Source organism: Plectropomus leopardus, chromosome 6 (genome assembly GCF_008729295.1).
Source record: "Plectropomus leopardus isolate mb chromosome 6, YSFRI_Pleo_2.0, whole genome shotgun sequence".
Taxonomy (NCBI): domain Eukaryota; kingdom Metazoa; phylum Chordata; class Actinopteri; order Perciformes; family Serranidae; genus Plectropomus; species Plectropomus leopardus.
In genome coordinates, this window is record NC_056468.1 from 21645749 (window position 1) to 21670293 (window position 24545).

The 24545-nt window shown below is 38.2% G+C and overlaps 2 protein-coding genes across 3 annotated transcripts in view; both read left to right on the plus strand.

Moving 5' to 3' along the window:
* Nucleotides 1–18946, plus strand: part of trim36 (tripartite motif containing 36) — a 37082-nt gene extending 18136 nt beyond the window's left edge. For both annotated transcript variants that reach the window (XM_042488763.1, XM_042488764.1), the window contains exons 8-13: nt 1465–1586; nt 9051–9168; nt 9257–9462; nt 13180–13363; nt 13843–13956; nt 15644–18946. In XM_042488763.1, coding sequence (XP_042344697.1) covers nt 1465–1586; nt 9051–9168; nt 9257–9462; nt 13180–13363; nt 13843–13956; nt 15644–16013 — 1114 coding nt within the window. In that variant the 3' untranslated portion in view covers nt 16014–18946. The remainder of the gene's footprint in view (nt 1–1464; nt 1587–9050; nt 9169–9256; nt 9463–13179; nt 13364–13842; nt 13957–15643) is intronic.
* A 3050-nt stretch (nt 18947–21996) lies between these two features.
* Nucleotides 21997–24545, plus strand: part of ccser1 (coiled-coil serine-rich protein 1) — a 156079-nt gene continuing 153530 nt past the window's right edge. The window contains exon 1 of the mRNA XM_042488761.1: nt 21997–22171. The gene's annotated coding sequence lies outside the window, so the exon portion shown is untranslated. The remainder of the gene's footprint in view (nt 22172–24545) is intronic.

Genomic DNA, 24545 nt, shown 5'->3' on the forward strand with positions numbered 1-24545 from the left:
GCTGAAACCTTCAGAAAAGATAAGAAAGTGCAAAAACATGCCAGGATATATGTTCATAAATTGTTTTACCTCTTTGAAGTAACATTTAAAATCACATCACTTGTCAGCTGTAATTGGAATCTGTAAATTAGACAGGAGTCAACAGTAAAATTACCTATTTTTATACGTAAAGCAGACAGTGCACTTGCGCATCTCTCTGGTGTCTCAGAGCTTTCCTCAGTCAACCTGCTAACAGGAAGCTGAGCCGGGCCTGTTGGGAATCATTATTGATAGCTTTCACCACTTAAATCCTGAATGTAAACTGTTAATTTATTATTTTGGCAACTTCGTAATGATTACCAGATAAATTCACTACAAATTACAGAAGCGAAACATGATTATTTAACAGGCTCAACAGTCATAAACTGAAGTCTGTTGTAACTCATTTTGTGTTGCAAAGAGATTATTATTATTAGCGACGCCTCCCAGTTTCCCAGTGGATTTCACCAGTGGGATTTGGTCTGTTTATTTTAGTGCTGAGAGCATCAATCTGATTATGTGTTTGGGTGACCGGAGTGTGTCAGGAAGACAGGGAGCCACGTGCACACAGGTTACAAACTCAAGGGCAGCTAAGGAAAGATTTATGCTGCAGTGTCCAGTCGATGCTGCGTCTTTTGCTCTAAGCTGACTAATTGATCCCCATTAGCAGCTTTGGATAATCGCAAAACCTTTTCACTCTCAAGAGCATGATACTGTGGCCTGCACACTTTTCTCCTGTCTGCAAGGATATTTAAGCCTCTTTTTCACTTATGAAAGTCATTATAAATAGATACAACAAATGATTCAAAAGTTCAACATGATAAAAAATATATTTGAACACAGTGGATGAAAACACTTGGCTTCTGAATCCCACTCACTGGCTTCACTTACAAACAAACACAGGCAGGTTATGTCCAGGCCCAGGTTATGAAATTCAATGTTGTACTGAATAATGAATGAAGGCAGGGGGTTACAGCACATGCAAATAAATGTCATATTGTCCAGTCCACAGATGTTGTATCATGTGAGGGGGATTGATTTTTGATTTGACTGACATATGGTTTCTGGAAGACAATAGAAAATTAAAGAGATGAAAGCAAAAGGCATTTACCATAAATGTGTCCTTAATGGCACAAATAAATTACGTTAGCATTCAACGATGATCATAATACAGTATTTGAGGCTGGAGACAAGGTACTGAAAGGCTTTAACAGGTGATAATTGCTGCGATTAACATTCGTGAATATTAGCTAAAAAACAAAGGAAATCCATTTCTGATAGCAACCGATTTTTCACTAAATTTAGCAGCTTAAACAGTGACAAATTATTAAGCTTACTGAGTGTCCTGCATCACAAACAAATGAATGAATTAATGAAAGAAAATAATGACTCCACTGATTTGATTGATTTAATCCTACTCTGTATGTCTGCCTTGTCTGTTTTCAGGATCCAGAGGGCCACAGAGTCTCTGAGGACGTTCCACCCTGCGTCTGACCCCTGCTTTGACGAGTTTGTGTTGGACACATCCAGAGAAGAAACTCTGCTCAAAGAGATGTGCTTTGGTGGAGGTACAACCCATTTATTTAAAATGTTTTAGGTTTTTTCATTCAAAGCTTGTGCTGTGGTTATTGAAAGACACTTCAAATGTCCATTGTCACATTTTATGACATCGCCCTACTAAAAAAGAAATCCTCAATCAAAATCCTCAGTGTACGTTAAGTGATTAAATGTTTAAGTCTTCATCTTTCTTTAATGAACATAACAATTTCATCAACATAAATACCACCAACCAAGTGTGTGCCTCTCTATGTGTATGCATCAAGTGGGAGGTCAAATTGGTTTTTTTACCAAATTGAAAGTGTTGTTTTCAAAAGGTTAAATGCCAACAAAAAGCAGAATATTTGATTAGATAAAAGCATGTTGTGAATTCTGGAAATGATTACATCTATATTGGACTTTACCAGATTCTTGAGTCATTGAAAATGTCAGAGACAATGTTGTGAAACTACGACAACAATCAAATTCTACAAAGAGTATAATTAAATATTAGTGTCACATAATCTTTTTCTGCAACTGTGCAGAAATATCAAGTTTAAACTGCATGAATAAAAGAAAAAAACAACATATGTCAACATTATGAATGACTTTTCAGACTCTTCGGTACAGCCCTAATATTTACTGTGACACTCTGACAGTGTTATACAAAACTAGTGAGTACAATATAATTCAAATATTTTACTTTTAACCTGAATTAAAGTGGAGTGAATCATGAAACATTTACATATTTTCAGTTTTTGGTCTCCGTTTTAAGGAGTTCTGTTCTCGAACATGTTTCCACTTCAGCGTTTCCACACATCATGTCTCACAGAAACTCTTTGTTAAGAGACAAGCTGCATAACAGTTTGACCACAACAGCTGGAAAAAGTGACCCTTAGCTCATCTACAGAAAATATGGTGACGTTTTCTGCTTCTGTTCAGCTCTGAAGATGAAGCTAGTCTTTGTTCATGTGTCCTCTCGACTGTGACAGAACAAAAGAGCTTTGCCACTTTACTAAGTTAGTATAACAAAATAAGCTTTTTAAAACAAGAAATATGGTCAAACTAAGCTGTTTGTCAACACCTGTCTGTCACATGCACGGCCCTGTGAACTGTGCTGTGCTAAAAGGTCAAAGGTCATCTTTGGGATAAACACTTACAACCCCGGATACACTCAGAGTGGATTTTACTGCTCTGTGAGGCTTTTTTCCAGTCTGCTGATTTACAAAAGACCTGATCTTTAAAGGGCAGCTCAGGTAGAGGTTTCCCAGGGAAGAAAGGATACATGCTTCCTAATAATAATACCATGGATTATTCTACACCATAGTGGGTGTCGTGTTATGAGACAGAGAACAAAACGTAAAAGAAACAAGTTATAGAGGACCGTAATGTTCGGCCAACATGAACACGCATGGGTCTGATCATATTGCAGCATAGCACTCAACTGCCAGAGCTCAGGTGCAGTGTAAATCATTGCAGTGCACCAGTGATTTCAAATACAAATCTCTGTCGACCTTACACATTGTTATGGAAATACTTTTTAAAGACACCCCAGTAAATGTTGGTTGGATGGTGACAGCGTGTTATCAGACAAAAATGTCAGAAGGCAAACATGGTTATGTGATGGACTGCCTGATGTTACCACGTCTTATAACTATCCAGACAGACCCGAGTTCAAGGGACAAAAGTCTCATGATTTCAGTCCATCATGGAAATTGGTCTCAAAGGACTATAAAGGACAGAACAATTTGGTAGGTTAAAAAATGTCAGCTGACATAGCAACAGTTGCTCAATAAAAGTTTCCGCGGGCAAAGATCAAAAGTCTGAGGATAATTGAGCAGGTTGCAAAAATGTCTAAATAAGAAGATGTAAATAATCACGAGAGGGTCAGTCGGAGGCCTCGTCAATGCAGCCTTACAAAATGAGAATCGCTGATGTGTCATCAAGCAGCTGGATTGGGCACGTGTGTTGCAACATTTCATCAAAACTCAGATAATCATTGTCAGATTAAAGGGGACCATCTTTGCTCATTTTCTTATTTATATATGTCTGTGTCTCAGCTCAAACATGTTTACATGCTTTAATGGTCAAAAAACACTATTTTCTTCATACCGTCTTTTGAAACGTCAGTATGAATGGTCTGTCTGAAACGCTCTACTTTAATGCCAGTTTCTTTAACCCCCCCTAACGTTAAAAGCCCACTCTGTTCTGATTGGTCAGCTTTTCTGGGTCTTTTATTTCTCTGCATCCCTGCACAGTCATTATAGCTGGCAAAATGACTAACTAAGAATAGCGACACTTTCTACTGTGAAAAATTGACCGATAAAAGCTTCTAAACCAAAACCTCTACAACCAGACATGTTTCAGCAGGAATCTTATTTGGGAGAAATTAACAACATGAGCAACCAAGAATACATGTCTTTTCAACGTTAGCATGTTGCTGCATGTAGCAAAAAATCTTGCTTGTCTCAAATGTAGGAAAAAACTTTTTTTTTTTTTTGCTCACAGGGGGTACTTTTGAATAGATTTACCTTATTATTTGAAACTTTGGCCACTTTCATATGAACATCCCTTACTGTAACATATTACAGAGCGATAAACACGTAATATGTCCCCTTTAAGTTGTTCACTTGGCCAAAATTCCTTTCATACTCCTAAATAAAGCTGGAGAATTATATATAATACATTACCACCATGTGCACTCAAACTGAAAATTACTGCATTAACATGATAGTATTGTGTTTATATTGTATCTACCTTTGTTGCATTGCTGCCTTGATAATGCATAATGATAACACTTGAGACAGAGATGGACTCTTTACTTGAGTGACATGAGGCTGCGTCTGGCCGAGGCTCGTCTCCCACGCCTTTCTGTCTAACCTGACAACATCACGTGTGTCAGTGACTTGGAGGGAGAGCAGTGCAGTATTGAATATCATTGTTGCAGATGGTGACGGTTAGTTGTGACAGTTCTTTCAGTCGTAGTTAGCCACAGACAGTTGAGTGGTATATGAGGTTTGGGGGGCATCTGGAAAAAAGAGCTCGATGTAAATGATTGTCATTCTCAATAGAAAGTGGTTTAGATTTGAGTGTCAGCCGTGCCTTCGGACTTGAGCATTCAAAAAATGTTAAAATCATTGACGGATTAAACGTTGCTGACATTGTAGATAAAGCTGAGGTCACTTTGGCGTAGAGCCATTATCCCTCAAGAGGATGCAGCTAACTGGCAGTTGTCTCAGTAACTGCTGGTGAGCTTGTGGGCTTTTGTTGCAGCACTGTTGGTTTGTTTAAAATCAGTGATGTGAGATTTATCTCTGAGGGTACGCTTGGTTCTGTCTAGACTCGTGAACTAGAAAATGCTCATTAAAAGAAGAAACCGTTTGATAATCATTAAAAAAAATACAGTCACGTTGATAGTTTGATCAAATAAATGCTTTCAAAAGTAGTGTTTTTATCTCAAAACTGTTAAGTGCAAACCAAACCCTGAATTATTTTATAGTCCCATTATCTACTCTGTGGTTTTCTATTTGACCATACAATAACCTAAGGTAAGCATTACCCTGAGAAAATCCTATCAAAAACATAATTTATCAGTCATCATCTCAATCTTAACAGTATTAAAATGACTGAATATTCATCATCACGCTACCTTAGGCTCGTCGATAATCCCCACACTGCAGAGAATGGGTTTTTCATATAAAAATGTACCCTAAACTGCTGCATCCTTTTGGGAAAGTGCTGCATGCATCTTTTTGGGTGGCTGTCATATTGATGAGTGTGTTTAATCTAAGTGGCCTGTGGGAGTTACCGAAGCTCTTAGTCTGAGCTCAGAGAGCAAAAAGAAGCTGTATGGGCAGTTATACACTGCAGTAATTTAATTGAAGTCTTGGCAGATGATGCAGCAGTGAAGTACCACTATAGTATCTCTGGACAGTGCCCGGAAGCACTTATACATCCATTATACAGGAAACTGAAAACACACTCATGTATAGTTCTGAAAAACCTGAGGCTGAAGCTTAAATCTGAACTAAATGCAAAGATGTTGCCGTTATGTGTACTCCTTAATGAGAGCATCTCGTCCTCTTAACATGCATAGAAAAACATACATCATATTGTCAAGTTTTGAATATGACGCCGTCCATCCTGTTAGTGTTTAATGCTGCATGTGTCAGATTTTTCTCATTGCCTTCAGCTTGTCCATGCTTTCTAGTCATATCTTCCCCTCTTGGATAATGACGTGTTTGTGCGCTCCCGTGTTAACCCAGCTGTGCCCCTTCTGCACATTTTGACCTCATGCTCCGCTTCTTGAGACGCTGTGAAAGACTGTGTTGTCAAATGAAAATGCCCATTTGTGGTCCATTTTAATTGGGGTTTCCTCAAAATGTCAGGCTGAAAACAACGATTCTCTCATTTATTTCCCATACAAGACAGTTTAAATTTAATAAATGTCTTAAAAGATATGTAGAAATTAAACTTCAGTCGTCTCATATTTGTAAAGGGAGTGATGGAATGAAAAATGACCCAAGAGAAAGTGGTTTCCTGCAGTGAAACTTGGCCTTGTTGCCGACTGTCTGGCAGCAGCCTGTATGTATGTGATCAATAGTGCTTTTCTCTCAGTCACTGAACTCTGCCTCCTGCAGTGTTGGGTGGCTCACTGCCCTGTTTGGTTTTTTCCCTGTTGGTCCATCTGTTGGTAAACAGATGAAAACACAATTTTATTTTTCATTGTTAGTGGCTCATTAGTAGTGGTAGTAGTAGTATTTTTTTAAAGTCATCACACATAATGCAATAAGTATACACAATACAAACTGCTCAAACTAAAAACACAGTCTATGTATTAAGAAGTGACTGGCAAGAGCTTATATATGCCTGTCCTACATTCTTATCAATTTAAACTACACTCCAAGAATATAAAAACATAATTCAGACTTGTAGCCCTCAAAAATAGCTTTGTAAACCACTCTTTAAAAAAACAAAAATTGATAACTAATTTTTGAAATTATATTGGCATTGTTCCACAACTAACAACCCAAATAATAGAAATAAGCTTAATCTTTGATTAATATGTATGTGTATATTTGTATGTGTATACGTATATATTTGTATATATAATTTTTATTTTAGCTTTTCTGTTCTGTTCTCCTGTACTAAAAGAAGTTTTGTAAACAAACTGGGAGTGATTTGCTTATAACATTATTTGCATTATATCTGTTATTATCTAATATATCTCTGTAATGTAGTGTTGTCAAATGTAAGATTCTGAATATTTTAAGCAGTGTCAGTACTCCATTTTCAGCGATATCCATATACTGGTACCAACGGTAATTTTTTCTGTCTCTTATTGTTAATGTTTTTTAGGGTTTGCAGTCATTCTGCTCTTCTCTGCTACTAACCAAGAGAAGAAGTTGTCAATGTCATGTTTTAGCCTTTTATATTTATCCTTTAATATGCATTTTGAATTTTTATGCCCTTAATATAAATTTCCCTGTCTTATTGGAAATTACATCATCAATTATTTCAAGGTACTGTACAGGTACACTACTGTAATATACATGCACGTACAGTAATGTTACCAACATGGTGTGTAGTTGTAGTTGTGCATGAAATGGGCTATAAGAGGACACAAGCTCATGAAAGAGAGTTGTGCCTGGGAGAAAACGACTTTGGAGACTAAGGATTAGCTAAGTGACTTTAGAGGCCCAGAAAGCTCTGCGTCAGTGGCGATGCTGGTCAGCACGGGGAATCTGCCTGTAGGGGAAAAGGGCTTTAGAAAAGAGGGTTTGGGAATGTCAAAAGATGGAGAAAATGGGAAGAATAGAAAACTAGATGGATGGAAATAGTACAAAGGAGATGAGGGGAATTCTCACAAGGAGAATGAAAGAAGTGTGCAAAGAAATGCCTTGATCTTACAGAGAAAATATGGTGACCTACATGATTTACAGTAATGTGATTCTGTTTCTGGAGAAAAATGAGCTTTGGGCTGTGAGAACAGTAAATGATAAGGTGAACGCAGTGGATTATGTTGACATAAATGAGAGGATGGATAGGAAGTGGGCTGTTGTAGATGACTATAAAGGCTGATGCTTTACAGGAAATCTTTACAACCACCAAGAGGATGAAAAATACAGTCAATATGGTGAGAAAGTGGAATGGAAGAAGTGGTGAGACATGGCTGCAGTAAAGAGATGGAAGAAAATTAGAGGTGAAAGTGGAAGAGAGGAAGAAAGAGGTGGTGTTGGTGGTGGGGGTGTTTTACAAAGTGCATTTCCTGGCAGTGAGTCTATGTGAAAACCTCTTAACAGGCTCCATTATGCAAGACAGTCTTGTCCATTGTCCCAAGTGGATAGCCCTGATCCTGACAAGTCTAATCTTTGCCACACTCACACCGCGGCATTTGCTTAAACCCGAGTTATTGAGTTGAAACACTACACTAAGCATGATTAGGACCAAAGAGATTTTGCTGGAATTTATTAGTTTTTTCCATTTATGCATGAGATCTGTTGCATTTGGCTTATCACCAGAAACCAGTTTTTCAGCATTAACCTCAGTCAGGTGCAATGTTATAAAACCTGGCCAAACAAAAAAACATTTTATTGTGGAATTTTAGCATCCATACATTATCTGTAACAGCTTATCCTACTCAAGGTAGCAGGGGGGCTGGAACTGATCCCAGCTGACATTAGACAAGATGCAGGGTACACCCTGGACAGGTTGCCAGACTATCACAGAGCTGACACAGAGACAGACAACCATTCATGCTCACATTCACACCTACGGGTAAATTAAAAGTCTCCAATTAACCTGACCTGCATGTCTTTGGACTGTGGGAGGAAGCCGGAGAACCCAGCAAGAACCCACACTGACATGGGGATAACATGCAAACTGCACAAAGAAGGGCCCAGCTTCAGTTTTGGCATTGCTTTGAAATTTGATTTTGTCAGCTGCATTTCGCACACATGCAGTGTTTTAGACAAAGTGTAAGGACAAAACAGATTGTTAGATACATCTTGATTTTCTAAGATGGTCTTGATGCTATAAAGAAAATAATCGGAAATGTAAAACCCAATGCTCGACATGATGCTGTGACAATTTTGTATGATGGGTGTATGTTTTCTGTAGTTGAACCAGTTGAATAGTGAAATATAACAGGTGAAAACATGTCATATTTAAATTTTAAACTAGGCTACTTCTTGACTTTTGGTGAGGATGGCTGAGTGCACTGTAGATGGATACAATCCAGTAGGTAGAAAAAAAAGAAATTCTGTATCGATATCAAAAATGTTGATGCGTTGATGATAATAAGCGTTTTCTAATCACATTGTGCCCCTCTGGTATGAAATCGAATTGTGACGTGACGGGAAATTTCCACCCCTATTTTAGACCCTCTTGTTTGTTTACTTCATCTCATAGTTAATTGAAGAATGATCTACGTTGACAGTCTCGCCATCTCTGGTTTGAATTTTACTGACTGGTTATCTTCTTTTGCATTTCTTCAGTTCCAGACCCTCCTCTGATTGACTTGTCCAACAGCAGAGTCTATAACGAGGCCTCAATCTGCTGGAGACTCTCTGATGACCATCTACCTACAGATCACCACATACTTGAATACCGCAGGTAGGTGCAAACATACATGAAACACAACAAGAAAAGAGTAAAGGAGTGTGTAGGTCAATGGGCTGACTATAACCTCCTTTTTGTCTAGACTCGGAGGCCCGGGCCAGTCCCCGTCCCAGGAGGACGGTGAGGACAGTGGTGTCTGGAGGGCTACAGACCGGGTGTACGGTCCCAGCACTGTGGTGTGTGACCTGGACCCTGACAGCCTGTACTCCTTCAGGGTCCGAAGCTGCAGGAACTCCATGTTCAGCCCCCACAGCCCTGAGGTCACCTTCCACACCCCTCCTGCACCGGGTAAGCTGTAAGAGGCGGGGGTACAGTTTTCCAGAAAATTTGTTAGATATGTCTGTTCCCCTTTCTTTTCCCCCAGTGATGGGTGTGCGTGTTCTTAGTCTGTCCTTTGAGGACAGAGTTGGACATAAAGGGAACAGGGAATTGGAGGAAGGGAGGTTTTACGTGATATGAAGATATTGGTTGAGTTTCTGAAGAAAAAGTGATTTAAAAGAAAATGGCAAGGAGTTTTTATTAAGCTCAATCCCCACAATCTGTGTTATTGTTGTTATTTGGCATTAATTAATTGACAGAGTGTTATTATGGACGGACAAAGCAGCCCCTGTTATTGGGCCTCTTTTGGCAAAAACAATGGCTAAGCTCCTCCAACCTCTTTACATATCAGAGCAGTCTCAGTGTTTTGCATTTGGATTTTTAGAAGACTATCAGATGACAGATACCTCACTGTTTTTGAATTTCGGATTCTCTTGCAGCATGCATGATGGAGGTAATGAAGCACAACAGTGTTTCAGTTTATCACCATGGTGATGGCTTTTGTGTCTCAGATGGCTGAAACCAATATATCTTTTGTCTGTATGAGTATGTGGGAGTAAAGCTTGGTGCACAGAGAAACAGCTTGGAAAAGAAACCTGCAGTTGCATCTGTTGCAAACGTTTTAGAGCAGCCTGACAGATGCAACGTGGAATTCATTAAAAACAGTCATCCCAAACCATCTGCTGAACTTGAATTCAAGTCATATCCTTCCAGTGAGGGACTGTGTCGCTTTGATTTATTATCATTTCATTATACTCGCTGCTTTAGCTGATTATTTATACTGTCAGAGTAAAAATCTGGGATTTCCAAAGGTCTTTTCTGTTGCATTGTCACTAAGGTTTGACACACTCCAGGCTCCTCATTTTCCCTTCCTGTGGCAGGAGCCCAACATCAATGTCAGTCTGTTACACACATGCATACATGACACGTCACTAAGGCATAAAGCCTTGTCATTTGTGTTGTGATTGGAGCTTCCACATTCCTGTGCTCTCTGGTTCGTGTATGACTGAGTGGATGGATTCACTGTGCGTCAGTAATGAGGTGAAATTTCAGACCAGGGTGAAAGGCTGAGGACAAAACATGCACTGGCTCTCGCACACAAACACAAACTACGACTGATGACAAAGTATGAGTGGAGACGGTTACAGACAACAAATGTTCTTCAGCCATACCCTTAAAATTATAAGCACATTACAATATGTAAGAACTTTGGTCTTTATTTTGTCAGTCTTGGGCCCAATACCATTTCTTATTTAACCCCTAATCCTTATTTTTGAGCGCCCCTTTATCCCTCAGAACAAAGTTACAAGGGAAAACCCTTCAAGATGTCATCAGTATCGTCATTTTCATTGATGTGGTTTATGTAACCAGATGAGACTATGGTAATAATGGTATTAGCACAAAGAAAATTTAGCAAAAAGAAAAAGTTCGCAAAAAATATCACAATATCAATCGATCAAATAAAAAAAGATCTGTGCTAAACGTGGTGCTCTGTATATCAACATTAGGAATCTGTGCTCCTATCCTGCAGAGGGTTATTGCACAAAACTTAGATAGTGGATTAAGCCAGGATTTTCCAGGTATACAGGCTGAATTTAGCCATGACTCAAATGCATGAAAGCAGCGGCAGATAAATTACCATGGAGATTTATTCCGTGCAGTCAGGCTTGTTTAATCCTTGTGCCTGACTGGTTCAATCAGTTGTCACTCTGATCAGAAATAAATATGTTTCATAATTATTCCATGGTCTTCTTAGCCTCTGCATTTTTACTCATTTTTATTAGCCTGCATTAAAATAGACCTAGCCTCTGTAATTCTTTAAAGTAGGCCTGCTGTTATCATTTTCATTGTTAAAGGGAACGTGCATGCCATAGAGCTGATTTAAACCAGGGCCAAACACTTAAAAGTCAGCACTCGTGTCCACAATACCAATTATCTTCCTGATCATGTTACTGTCAGAAGTTCAGTGATTATGTAATATATAGTGGTAGGTTATTATTGCAATTGTTGAGATGATTAGAAATGGCTAATGAAGTTGCAAAGGTGATTTCAGTGAAGACAGTAACAAGACTCTCATCCTCCCTTAGCTGGTCTGTGTGGTGTTGTGGACGAGTGCAGTGGAGGTGGATAAAAGCGTCTAAATACTCGTTAGTAATTTGTCTTAATAGAATATTTCATTATTTATTAATTTCCACTGCTAACTGTTAATGCAAAGTGTCCAACTGATTTGTAAAAATAACAAGTATCTCCTTGTGTGGTTATTATGTGTCAGCGCAGCTGCAGTTTAAGGTAACGAGTGATGGATAGAAGATCGATTTAACGGAGCCTTGCACTTAAGACCTGCAGACAAAACCAATGTAGTTATCCACTACACTATACTTTCCGCAAATAGGTGTGAAGCATTTCTGTATTTCTCTTACTACCAACACATTTAGTTGGTCCACCACTTGTCTCTTTCTCCTCATCTGCATGAGGACAATCTGTGATCGACACACGTGGTCTACTTATGACAGCTGTGATTGGGTTTAAAAAAGATCCTTTTTTTAACCCAGAGATGCTGAACCCACAAATTCAGCGTCTGATTGTGTCTGAGATACAATTGTCTGTCCCAGGTGCTCATCACACACTCACTGCAAAAAAAAAAGAAAAAAAAAAGAAAGAAAATTCATACTATAAATATCTTGGTCTACTTTTTAACTGTATGTCAAATTAAAATATTGTTGCTTTGGGACTAATTTCATGCTGCAGCAATTAAGCTTGCCCCCATTTCTTCTTTTATTTATTAAATGACAGGCAGCGTCAATTGACGGTACTAAGCCAGTTGTCTTTTTTTTTTTTTGCAACTTGGATGTAGAAGAGTGGCAGAGCAATAGTTTTTTTGAGCACATACACCCCGTATCACAAAAAAATGGAGCCAAATGTAATCATTGGAGAATACAGCTTGTAATTGCCCATTTACTTGTTTTTGACATGGCACTTCATTTGAAATTAGATTTTAAGCTTCCACTTTATCTTAAATGATAGCTGTTGGCATCATTGTATCCCTGCTGCATAACTTCACAGAGCATTATTATCTGTTCACTGTTAGTCATGGTAATACTATTATCATTATCATGGCCTAGTTGTTGGAAGGACTTCCCTAGACACATGACAATTAACTGGTCTTCCCCAGTGTAAACCCCAGATTGCATGGGACGGTTGAGTGAACAGGCATAATCATTTCAGCCTATATGTACCCTGGATTATTGTAATCATGGCCTTTGGCCTACAAACTATTTATAGAATGCATTTAATTACACCCAGATGATGAATATAAATGGCAGCTGCACATAGAAATGTGAATTGGGTTTCATGGCTGTTGCTCTGGTAGATTATGATGGCAAGTAGCTCTTTGTGCAGCTTTTTAAGATTGTCCTACAGCGCCCTCATGTGTCAGCTCTTGTCACCCACCCACTCCCTGTTCCCTAGAAAGGAACAAACTACGGTTTTCTGTACAAATTGTATGGACCCGCAAAATCTAGTTTCTTCTGAGTTTTATTAATATTTTTTTTAACCTTTCTACTTTTCTCTCTCTTGTTATACTTCTCTCTTCCACCTTCTTCTTCCTCTGTTTTCTCCATCTTTCCGTCCTTTATCTCCCATGTGTCCATCCTCTCACTCATTCGCCCCCTTTCTCTTCACATACAGCTTTTGGTTTCCTGTTTAGCGAAAAGTGTGGCTTCAGTGCAGACCGTCTCATTCTAAATAAGCGACGGGACACTGTGGAGAGCGTAGCAAGCATGGCCTTCCTCCTCGCAGCAGAGCGCGTGCAGACAGGCAGCTACATCGCACTGGACTACATCATTGGGGACACGGGCATCTCTCAGGGAAGGTAAGCTACAAACGGACAACACTGGGACACTGGCGCAAAGATGTTGCGTCCAGCAGTGTGCTTAATTTGCGGCTTAAAAGTTTACTGTTAAAATGTAAGATGTTGTCTCAAGAAAGCTGTACAAACATTAGCAAATTACATTTAAATCTGGTCAAAAATGAGAACACACAGGCAGTGTAGCACACACTGTGGAAGCTCCTGGTATCTTGTTCATTAGACTATCAATATGTCATGATGTCTGGATATAAAATATTCAAGAGAGAGAGAGCAGAGATGGAAATGTATTTTTGAGCAAGAGGTGATGGAATAATTAAACTGTCTATTTTCTTTACCTTTGTTCAGAAAGTCAGTGTGAAGAGTTTTATGCTCCGGAGATGTCAGAGGACAAATCAGAAAATGAGCATATTAGGGGGTCATAATAATGTCTAATTTTGTAGTAAATAAAATTTAAAAAAAAAACTAATCTGTTTGTTTTGCAGACACTATTGGGCCTTCAAGGTGGAACCATACTCTTACATGGTTAAAGTTGGAGTTGCCTCTGATTCAAAGCTGCTTGAATGGTTTCACAGCCCGAGAGATACCAGCAGCCCGAGGTGAGTGAAAGCAAAACACAGCTATCATCCACACTTTGTCCATAATTCATAAACACGTGGTGAAACCGTACAAATTCTGCTTATGTTTACCTTTGCATACCAGACATGTGCAGCACACACAAACAATCACAGCACAGCAAAGTGTGTCTGAGTCATACCTAATCCTGTGATGTAAGAGAACCGGTATAAACTCGTAAAGAGCTTACTCTCAGACAAAGCCTGCCTTTCTCACAGGATCAGCTCATGTAAAAGCATGTAAAAGAACACATTTATTTACGCAAATACATTTTAAATCTGTAGTAATTACTAAATGTATGTGAGGTGACAAATAGCTGGCAGCATTACACCAGTTATTTGAGGGTTGAGTTTGCATTTTTCCCTCAAAAGAAAACACATGAAAAGTCTTAAGTCCCTTTTTTTTTTTTTAAAGAAAAGGTAAATATATAAACAAAAGCAGTCTGATTTCTGTTTTTATGTTTAAAAGACGACATGAAAGGTTTACATGGCTTTTCAAATTGTCAATCAACAGAAAATTATGTTTTAATTAACGCTATCAAATAAAAGCAAAGAATTCCCTGGTTCAAGCCCCTTAGCATGTGAATATTAATGTGTCAAGTTTTTTTTTTTTGGCTTCTTTAAATGTAAATTGAATGCATGTGCGTTTTGCACTGTTGGTCAGACAAAATAAAACATCTGAAAATGTCACCTTTGTGCTCTGAGAAAATGTGATAAGCCCTTTTCTGTATTTTCTGACATTTTACAGACCATCAATTCTTTGAGAAAATAATCAGCAGATAAATCGTTGTGACACTTATTAACAGTTTGGGCCAAAAACTAATTTTTGACACATAGGATGGATTGGGGCAGATCATCACTCTGGTCCCTGTTCAACACATTTGTTGATCTGGTTTTAAGGTCTGTGATTGAACAACTCGTCTCCCTGCCATCAGTCAATGTCAGGCCATCAGTAAACATCGTCCTAGTTTTTGTGTTGTGTCCTACATTGTTGGCACTCATTGGCCGTCACCACCTGTTTTTTGCCTGATTTAACATGTTGCATCGCAGCTGACTGAGCCTGTTAGCGAATGAGATGATTGACAGTTCAGCTCAGTGTACGAGAAGAGGGTGGAAGTGGGTAAAACAAACAGCTAAAGTGAAGAGGGAAGGAGATCAAAACACAGTTTGTTATATTGAGTAATGTTTTTAATTTTTTTTAGCCATTGAGCTCTTTAGCAGAAACGGTTTGTAAATGTTTGTGTTAATGGTGGCTAGTGCACAGTAAATAACCTTTTTTTTTATTTCAGCATCAGGTTGTGTTGTTAATGTGCTAACTAGTATCTTGAATCAGTCCTGTCAGTCTTCGAGTTTCCTTTTTTTAATGACAAACACAGACTACCACTGTATGCTGGTATAGAGTTATTTCCTCTAGCACAGGTGCAGGACGTATGTGCTGGTTGCCTGTTGGCTGTAGACTTTGCGGTGTGTTCAAAGGCAAACTTTCTGGCCAAGACAGAGGAAACTTGAGGCGACACTAGTTCTTTGATTTTTGTTTGGTGTGTTTGGGCTTTAACAGAAGTTTCAACGTTGTTACAGTTTGTATCAAATGTTTTATCTCCCTGTGCTAATATACCTCCCCTCTTTTTCTACATCTTCTTCATCATCTTCTTTTCCTTCTTTCTTTCAACAGATACGACCACGACAGTGGGCATGACAGCGGCAGTGAAGACGCATGCTATGAGCTTTCCCAGCCCTTCACCCTCCTCACCCTGGGCATGGGAAAAGTCTTCATCCCCAAGGCTGCTTCATCCTCCTCCGTCTCTTCAGCAAACGCATCATCCGCTGACCCCGGCAACCGTGTGCTTCCCATGCCTCAGCGCTTGGGTGTATGTCTCGATTACGACGCGTGCCGGGTGTATTTCTACGATGCAGACACCATGAGGTGCCTTTATGAGAGGCAGGTGGATTGTTCGGGAACTATGTATCCAGCTTTTGGTCTCATGGGCAGCGGTAAGGTTCAGCTGGAAGAGTTTGTCACCGCTAAGAGACTGACCTTTTGAGGGGGGATGCGGATGCTGTTTAATCTGTGGCGTGTTCTGAGGAGAGCAGATTTTATTGACAGGGTGATGGAGTACAATCCAAATAGTTTTTTTGAAGGTTGGATGAGGCAGATGGTCCTAAATGTGAAAATGGGATCTCTCTCTGTCAGAGACTGTCCTATTTAGAGCTGGCATGAATAATGTATGATCCATACACAAGAGTTTGACGCTGAGTATAAGTGTCCACATACAAAGGTCTTCAGAGGTTGGTATGTGAAAGGTCTTCTCTACATACCAAAGTATCTGTTAATTGTATTTGACCTGGTTTTAATCTCCAGCTGCAATCAGCTGTTGTGGAATTTTCTGCAAAGTTAGTCCGCAGCTACTTTAAATCTTTTTAACATGAAACGCCTTCGAGCTTACACTTACACTTCCTCTTTTGCAAGGTATATGTTTATAGATTATTTTGTGTGTATTGGGTGATCTTTTTGGCTCTTTTCTGTAACTATTTGTCCAAACGTAGCAGCATAGGTTTAGATGTGATCTTGGTGGACCTGAGAGCCTTGTAGCTACTTTAAAGCTAGCGCCTTCGTGCCTTTTTTTTTTTTCTTTTTAGGAAATGGATCCCTTATTGTTAGTGTCATTGCACAAGCATTGTGGAAATACTTATCAGCATAAATACTGTATGTGGGTTTTTACTGTAGTTTGATCACAGACACTGGTGTCAAAGTTATAACGGTGAATATTCATTATTCTTACCTATTTACTCTTATCACTGTAAACACTACTTTTCCTCTTTGTCACCATTTTGTTCAGCTGTTTTTGCACAATATGATGAATGAAGCCTCGCACATGATAAACCTAACAATCATCACGTTTTTATCACTACCTAGTTAGCTTCTTCACTATAAACGGCGTAGACATTATCGACACGTTCATGTCTCATAGTGACTCACAAAAAGCGTTCACCTTTTACACCTAAGTCCTTGAGTAGTTACTTGGATTTTAAAGCCTCTCACTGTTTGCACAGCACTGAATGTGACTCCAACACCATAAAAACCATCCGGGTACCAAAACAGCAGGTACTTGGAGTCAGTTCGACAGCTGCAAAGTCACTCATAGCCAAATCGTGTTGGTTCTGGTGCTGACTTAAGTGCAACACACCACTCTGTGGCCTCACAGCCTTTACACACAGTTTAAGAACAAAACGGTTATTCAGGTTCTTACAAAAAGTGCTATCACAAAACACACTTTGCTATCAAATTCACTGTTTACTTGCAGTGCAGACACATGACGTGTAGCATTTTAGTATGTCACTGCCGAGTATGGCTGTCAGACAGATCACCTAAGTGGTTGATTGGCTTTGATTAAATCAGCTCAGATATTCAAGTCTAAGAGAGCGCACTAGACAGACTGTTTGCCGAGCGAACACACCTGTTTTTTTGTATTGACATATACTGGTTATGTGCCTGCACATGTTTGTACATTCATGTATATTTTGATTTCTGGAGGGTTAGGGTAATTGGTGTGTGTGTTTTCTCAGGTTTCTGGCCCTGATTGGGGCCCAAATGCTACCTACCTCTATCCGTCAGGCCTGGAAAACCTTAACTACTGTACCTTTCCTCACAGAAACAAGTTTGGTTTGATTTGCAGCTTTGTCCTCTACAGTGCGTTTGATATCCGCCTTCTTTTTAATGTCAGATAATAAGCTGATCTTTCAAACTGTTTGATTTAACTTCCATGTACATATTAATCCAGAGTATATTATTTTTAGTGAAATAAAGTACATCTTAACGTTTATGTTACAAGTTGGTGTTTGCTTGTGGACTTGAAAGACGTGTATCAATTTTGGTGGAAATTACTGTAAGCAGATGTTAAACCTGTTCGGCTGCCTTTGTCAAGGGAGTGTTTTTCAAATGGTACTAACAACCTTTTCTTCCTCCTCTTTGTGGTGTTGGTTTGATTAGTCAGTTTAAATGTTTTGGTTATATAGTGTGCAACACATTATGGGTTTTTTGTTTTGGGTTAAACATTTAAAAATTCATGCTCTTACATGTAGCTAATCAGAAACATTTTCCAGTTTAAAAAACAAAATATTGGATTTCTGTGACTGTAAATATTTTTGTCCCACAGTTGTTGCTCTCATTTATTTCACTCCAATCGTCAGATTTCACAGTCTTGAACCCTGATTCCTGTATTTTAAAATTGACTGTTTCAACATCTTTAAAACACGTCTATGCATTTAAAAAAAATTGGCAGGGTTCACATTTTTATTTCCATCACAGAATGTATTCCTGTTTACTGCAACTGAATGTTTATTGGCTTTCAATGGGTTTGTTCCACTCGGGGGTCACAGCACAGTTGTTTGTAGTTATAGAAATATGACAAAAGGCTTGTCATCTTAACAGCTCATCTGATTTTCAAGTTTAAATGCTTCCTAGCCTGCTTTTCAGTAACAAATTTAGAACCAAATATTTAGCAGGCTGGCTCTCAATCTATTTTCAAGCTAGCACTTTAAAAATCTGTAGCATGTCAGCAACTGTTTGGCTCTGCAGGTGTGTATCATAAATGTGTGTGTGCAATATTATTAAGCAGGCTGTAGAAAATCGTTTAGACAGACGAAAGCCTATCAAGACAATTTGCACTGTAATTAGTTTATAGTTTACTTTGTGGTTTGAAATGGGCTCAAAGTGGAGTTTAAACACTACTTGATATGTAATTTTTTTTTCTCAGTAAAACTCAAATTTTCTGAACTCTAAATTAGCGACAGTGCATTTGTCCTCATGTGGTTTCTCCAGAGGATTTGGATGTGGTGTGTAAGTGGTGGGTTTCTGTATGTGTAGTATGTAAAGATGTGGAAATATTGTTCTTTGCTCAGATTCCTGGAAATGCTACACTTTTTAATTTGCTGTGTGGGGATTCCATCAAATAAAACTAGTGTGTTTTTAAATCTACTTTGTCTCTTTAATAATGTTGTTGACATATTTGAGCTGTTGTGTAGATACCATTTGATTAATTAAACCATTTAAACCTAGATCAACCTCATTTTTCTCATTTTATGTTTAGACACCATTCACAAACTATTTGAACCTTTGAAACCTGAGCAAATTGGTTTGATTTCTTGCCAAAATGTGGGGAAAAGAGGCAGTGACCAACTTGGCAAGAAAGGTCCCATGGATTGCAAGAAACACAAGAAATTAGCTTAAGGGGAAAAGAAAAAAAACCTAATAATAAACTAATAAAATAGTTTAAAAAAGAGGGGATGACTATTTTTAAAATTATCCAAAAAATAATTTTATTTTAATTTTTTTACTGTGTTTTTCATTAATTTCTCTGCTTATTTTTGGGTAATGTCTTTAAGTTGCTTGTTGCCTTCACTGGTGTTTTTGAAAGAAATTAAACCAATTTGCTCAGGTTTCAAAAGGGCAACAGATGTGGAGTGTGCAATGTTTAGGCAGTTACCACTCTGTGAAACCCACTTTGGTGGAAATCCCAACCCCTAAACTATATGAATCATTCAGTTTTTGCATTAGTATCTTTCTCCCATTATTCCTCGTAGAATCAAGTCAATTTTATATATACAACCTCATCACAAATTACCAAAAAAGGCCTTGTGGGGCTTTGTACAGTAAACAACACACTTTCTCCTTTGACCCTCATTTCTGATAAGGAAAAAATCCCTTGGAAAAGCCCTTTTAGGGGAAAATTAAAGCAGCCTTGTAGTTCAGAAATTCTGTCTTGCATGCAATACATGTTTGAGACACAACCGCAAATCTTCCATGTTTACTTATCTGGGCACTATGGAGGCAGACCTTGATCTTTAATAGTTTAAAAGTGAATGTGCTGAGGCACGTTCAGGATGTCTAATAATTCTTCTTTGTATTTTACTGAAACATTTTCTTCCACAGTTGAGTTGATTACACATAAGACAAAATTAAAGATTATGGGAGGATGCGAAATTCATTAAACTCTGGAGGCTGTGTTTTGTATAAGATAAGATAAACTTAATTGAGTCAATAAACCAACACATTGAAATTTAAGTATTACTGCAGAGAAAAGTAAGGTAATAGATATTATCATCAACAAAAAACTATAGAGGCTATATAAACAAAATGAAGCGTGAAAAAACAAAAATATAATCTACTTTATACCAAACATACAAACAAGTGTATTGAAGAAGTAAAGTCAAAAATAAAGTTGGGAGACTAAAGATTATACAAAATTAATCCAATATAACACCTGAGGGAACACTAGTTAAGTAAAAGCGAAAACAACAAAAATCAAAGAATAAAATTTATATGCACTGAAACAAAAATTAATATTTATCACTGTGACTTACTCTCTAGTCAACTAGTAAATTAAAGCACCTCTTCAGATGAAAAATAAAAATGCACATTAAAGAGTTTATTGTCACATTAACATACTACTTGTTCAATGCAAACCTTCAAAAAAAGACGTAGGCTACACAAGAATATTGTATATAAATTAACAATTTAACACCGTAACTATACATGCTTACCAGCACAAAAGCTGTCCAATTTTTGCTTGGAGTTTGCAGCTATGTCAGTCATGTGTCTTTTGTCTTTCATTAATTAAAGCCAAGTCAGAGTCATAATAAACTAATCATTTTCTGTATTTAACTGTTGTATTCAATGACAGCTGTACATGTCAACATACCAAAAGAGAACAAATAGCTATTTAAGGGATGCAAAGTGATGCTAAAATCTATAGGCTAAAAAACAACTACCTTAAAGTTAAACATGAGTATTTCCAGTAAAACATTGTGCTTTTTGTTTTATTTCATTTATTTGATAAACAGAGTTACTTTGGGGATTCAAATTAATATTAGACAATATAATAAATATAAACATTATGATATATTATGATAACCCAGCAGTAAAGTAATTAAAGCTCCACCTTCACCAGCTGCATTAATGCATCAATAATTACAACCCAATTACAAACTATTTGGAAATGGGCTATTTTGCGTATGATTACTTACACTCTTGGAATTCAAAATGCACTACAGTGCACCTTCACATGGAATAATCCACAAAGGAACTTAAATTGGGACACTTGTCCATCATTAGGACTGTTCAGATACCTTAATTGAGTGCTGAGTGTAAAAGTTTTTCATTATACATCTACACAATAACATGTTCATTAACCTGTGTTTTTATGATGTTATTTATATTTTAACTTCAACATGTTTGTTTATGAGGAAGGACTAAGAAGAAGGACTAAGAGGCCTGATCATACACGTGATGCACAGACTATACATTCATTTTTTAAACTAGTACAGGGGCTCTGTTGGCATTTTAATCTGTTAATTCAGGTTACGCACACTGTGCATTTTAAACCACAGTATATTTATTATCATTAATGGCTATTTATTTTATCACAGACACCACATGGTTTTTATTCTGTGCTTTAATATCCATTCAATGGCTCTTTTATTCTTTGGGTTTTTATATCTATTCTTTTATATCCTTTTTAGATTTTTATACACTTTTATCATTTGTTGTAATTTGTCTCTCCCATTTTTATGTCTGTGCAACAAGATAGGCCTACTGAGCTGTTGGAAACCTGAATTTCCCTTTGGGATTAATTAAGTTACTATCTATCTATCTATCTATCTATCTATCTATCTATCGTTTTAGTGTCTTTATTCATGCTCGACATCGATGAAAATAAGGGCCTTTCTCAATAGATTTCTCGAGTCCTAACTAAAGGTTAGAATGAATGAATGAAAAATATTATTTGCGGGACTTTTACTAACAGATTATTTCTGGAGTGCAATGTAAGGCTATAAATCCTATGATAAGAATCGATTAGGATGGGTTTATTGATGATATTCGCCAGAGAAAGACTGAATTGTCCATCCATCCACCTGCTGGAGGATGCTGAGCTGTAGGAGGAGGAAAAGGAGGGACGTCACGCTGTGCACGCTCGCTCGCGGCCTGCCGTTGCAACGCGGAAGAGACCCTCCACGTCACTGAGGTGTAACATTGGCGTCAGCGCAACACAAGGTGCTACCTCAGTACGATTTCACTAACCATTGTGCGCTCCTACATCTCCTCATGTAGGTTTACAGTAACTCGCGTGGCCACAGAGCGAAGATATATTCAGCTGTTTCTGCCCCGAGCAGCGTCGGTGGAGACTCCGGGAATCCGCTGAAGGTAACGTACGTTAACGGACGGTTTGTGTGTTAGCAGCAGCCCGGCTGAACCACAACAGGACGGTGCTGCTACTGTGTTTCCTCTGAACACCGGTGACCTTTACAGCTCGAAGACAGCGATACGCTGCGTTTTATCGATATAGTGTCGCTTGGACCATTAGCGCCACAGCTTATACGGAGCGTCTGAGTGTGACTGAATTGACCTAGCTAGCTAGTCTGGATTTAAGGCTTCACAGCGTTGTTGACGTTTCGGTTTGACAGTTGTTGGTGTCCCGCTGGGCTGCTGCTGCTGCTCACATGCATTTATTTCATTGCATTTTATCCCACACAGTCTGTATAATGTGCTAACTGGCTGTAGCTAATTCATGGACAAAATAGAAAAGCAACCGGGCCCGTTGAACAGTTGTGAGAACTGTTGGTAAGACTATAAGCACACAGTGACAACATGCTAAGGCCCATTCATTGATCTTTGATGATTCAGACAAACTCTCAATCACTAATCATGGCAACGTGCTACTATAGCAGCAGCTATTGTAAATATAACATTGTTGGCAAAACCTTAAAACTCCCATCGATTTCACATGTAAGGTGTGTTTGTTAAATGCCTCCTGTAGTTCTGGAGTGAGCTTTGTCTGAGTAAAGTCTGAGTAAATAACCCTGAAAATTTAAAACAGAAGGCTCAGCACTAACTTATTTCAGGCAAATGCGTCCTGCAAATATTTGCTCCTTTTCCCATTCACTTCAACTGAAGCTTGCACATGCATGGTGCAATAGAAACTCTGATGCATTATAAGATATACCCTTTTTCATATGAATATCAGTGTTGTTGCCACACAGCTTGTGGAAGCTGTCATGAAATGCCTTCTGTGTCTATGGAGTGAGGTTTGTAAAGTCTAAGTGAATAACTCTAAAGATTTTTTGCAAAAGGCCAACACTAACCCATTTTTAGCCAAATGCATTCTGCAAATATTCGCTTTGTTGAGCTGAGTTTGCCCATGCAAGGTGCTTTAGAAACTCTGATGACAAAACCCGGGACACTTTATCATTTTTCTTTTCATAAAAATATCAGTGTTTTTGGTGCTACTTAGCTTGTGGAAGGCGCTGTGAAATGCCTTCTCTGTCTCTGGAGTGAGCGTTGTAAAGTCTGAGTAAATAACCCTGCAGATTCATAACAAAGGGCCCAACACTAACCCATTTTTAGCCAAATGCTTCTTGCAGCTTTCTCTTTATTTCCCTTTCACTTAAACTGAAGATTGCATGTGCATGGTGCAATAGAAACACTGATGCATTGTGTTTGCAAATTGAAAAGGCATTATTCTAGCTGTGCAGTCACATTGTTTAGTGCAATATCATATTCCCATACAAACTGCATCAGTTCTGATAAATTTAGGCTTGGACTAATAATTTCAACTTAATCCAGTCTGTTCATCACATATTATATAACAAAAACATATTGTCTCACTGCATCTCATCCTATGCAAACTGTATGATGTGTTAACTGGCTACAAAAGGCCCAACGCTAACCCAACTTTAGCCAAATGCACCTTGCAAATATTCACTTCATTTCTCATTCACTTTAACTGAGGCCTGCATATGCATGGTGCAATAGAAACACTGATGCATTGTGTTTGCAAATGGAGTGCATTTTTGTAGTGTGCATTTGGATAAGGTTCATTGCAATTTCAGATTCCTGTACAAACTACATTGGTTCAAAACGATGGCTTATAGTCTACTATAAATTTAGGCTCTGACTAATAATGTCAAGTTACCAAATAAGAAAAGTTGTGTGTTCATCATCTATCACAGACGGTGTTTTTACATACACAGTATATATTCTAATATTCTGAATATCTATAGATTGATCTATTTTTTTTAAATTACTTTTTTAATCTGTGTTACTGGTTGTAATTGTTTTCATTTGTTACTTTTTGGGTAATCTATCTCACTATTACACCTCTCACCTTTATCTGAATGTGTTTTCCAGTCTGCAGTGTTTCTCTATGCCATGTATGTGCTGTCAAGTTGGTGAATGCTTTTCTAACTTTGCTTGTGTTCTTAACTTTGCTTGTGTTCGCATGTTTTTCTATGTGTGACTTATGTGTTTTCAAACTCTTTGCATGTGATTTGCTTGAGCTTTGTCTATTTGCATGTGTTTTCTGAAGTTGCCGTGTGTCTCTCGGCCACCATAGCTTTCATTGTTAATGCATACAGTATCCAAAAGTCAAACTGATGATGGCGAGTGTAGTCTGAATTAGCAGAGGTTCTTAGTCTACAGATTATTTTTTCTTTGGTGATCCCTAAACACGATGGTTGTCATATGTTCAGAGTAGCAATATTTTCGTTTAGCCAATATTTAGAGATTACATTTGAGTCCC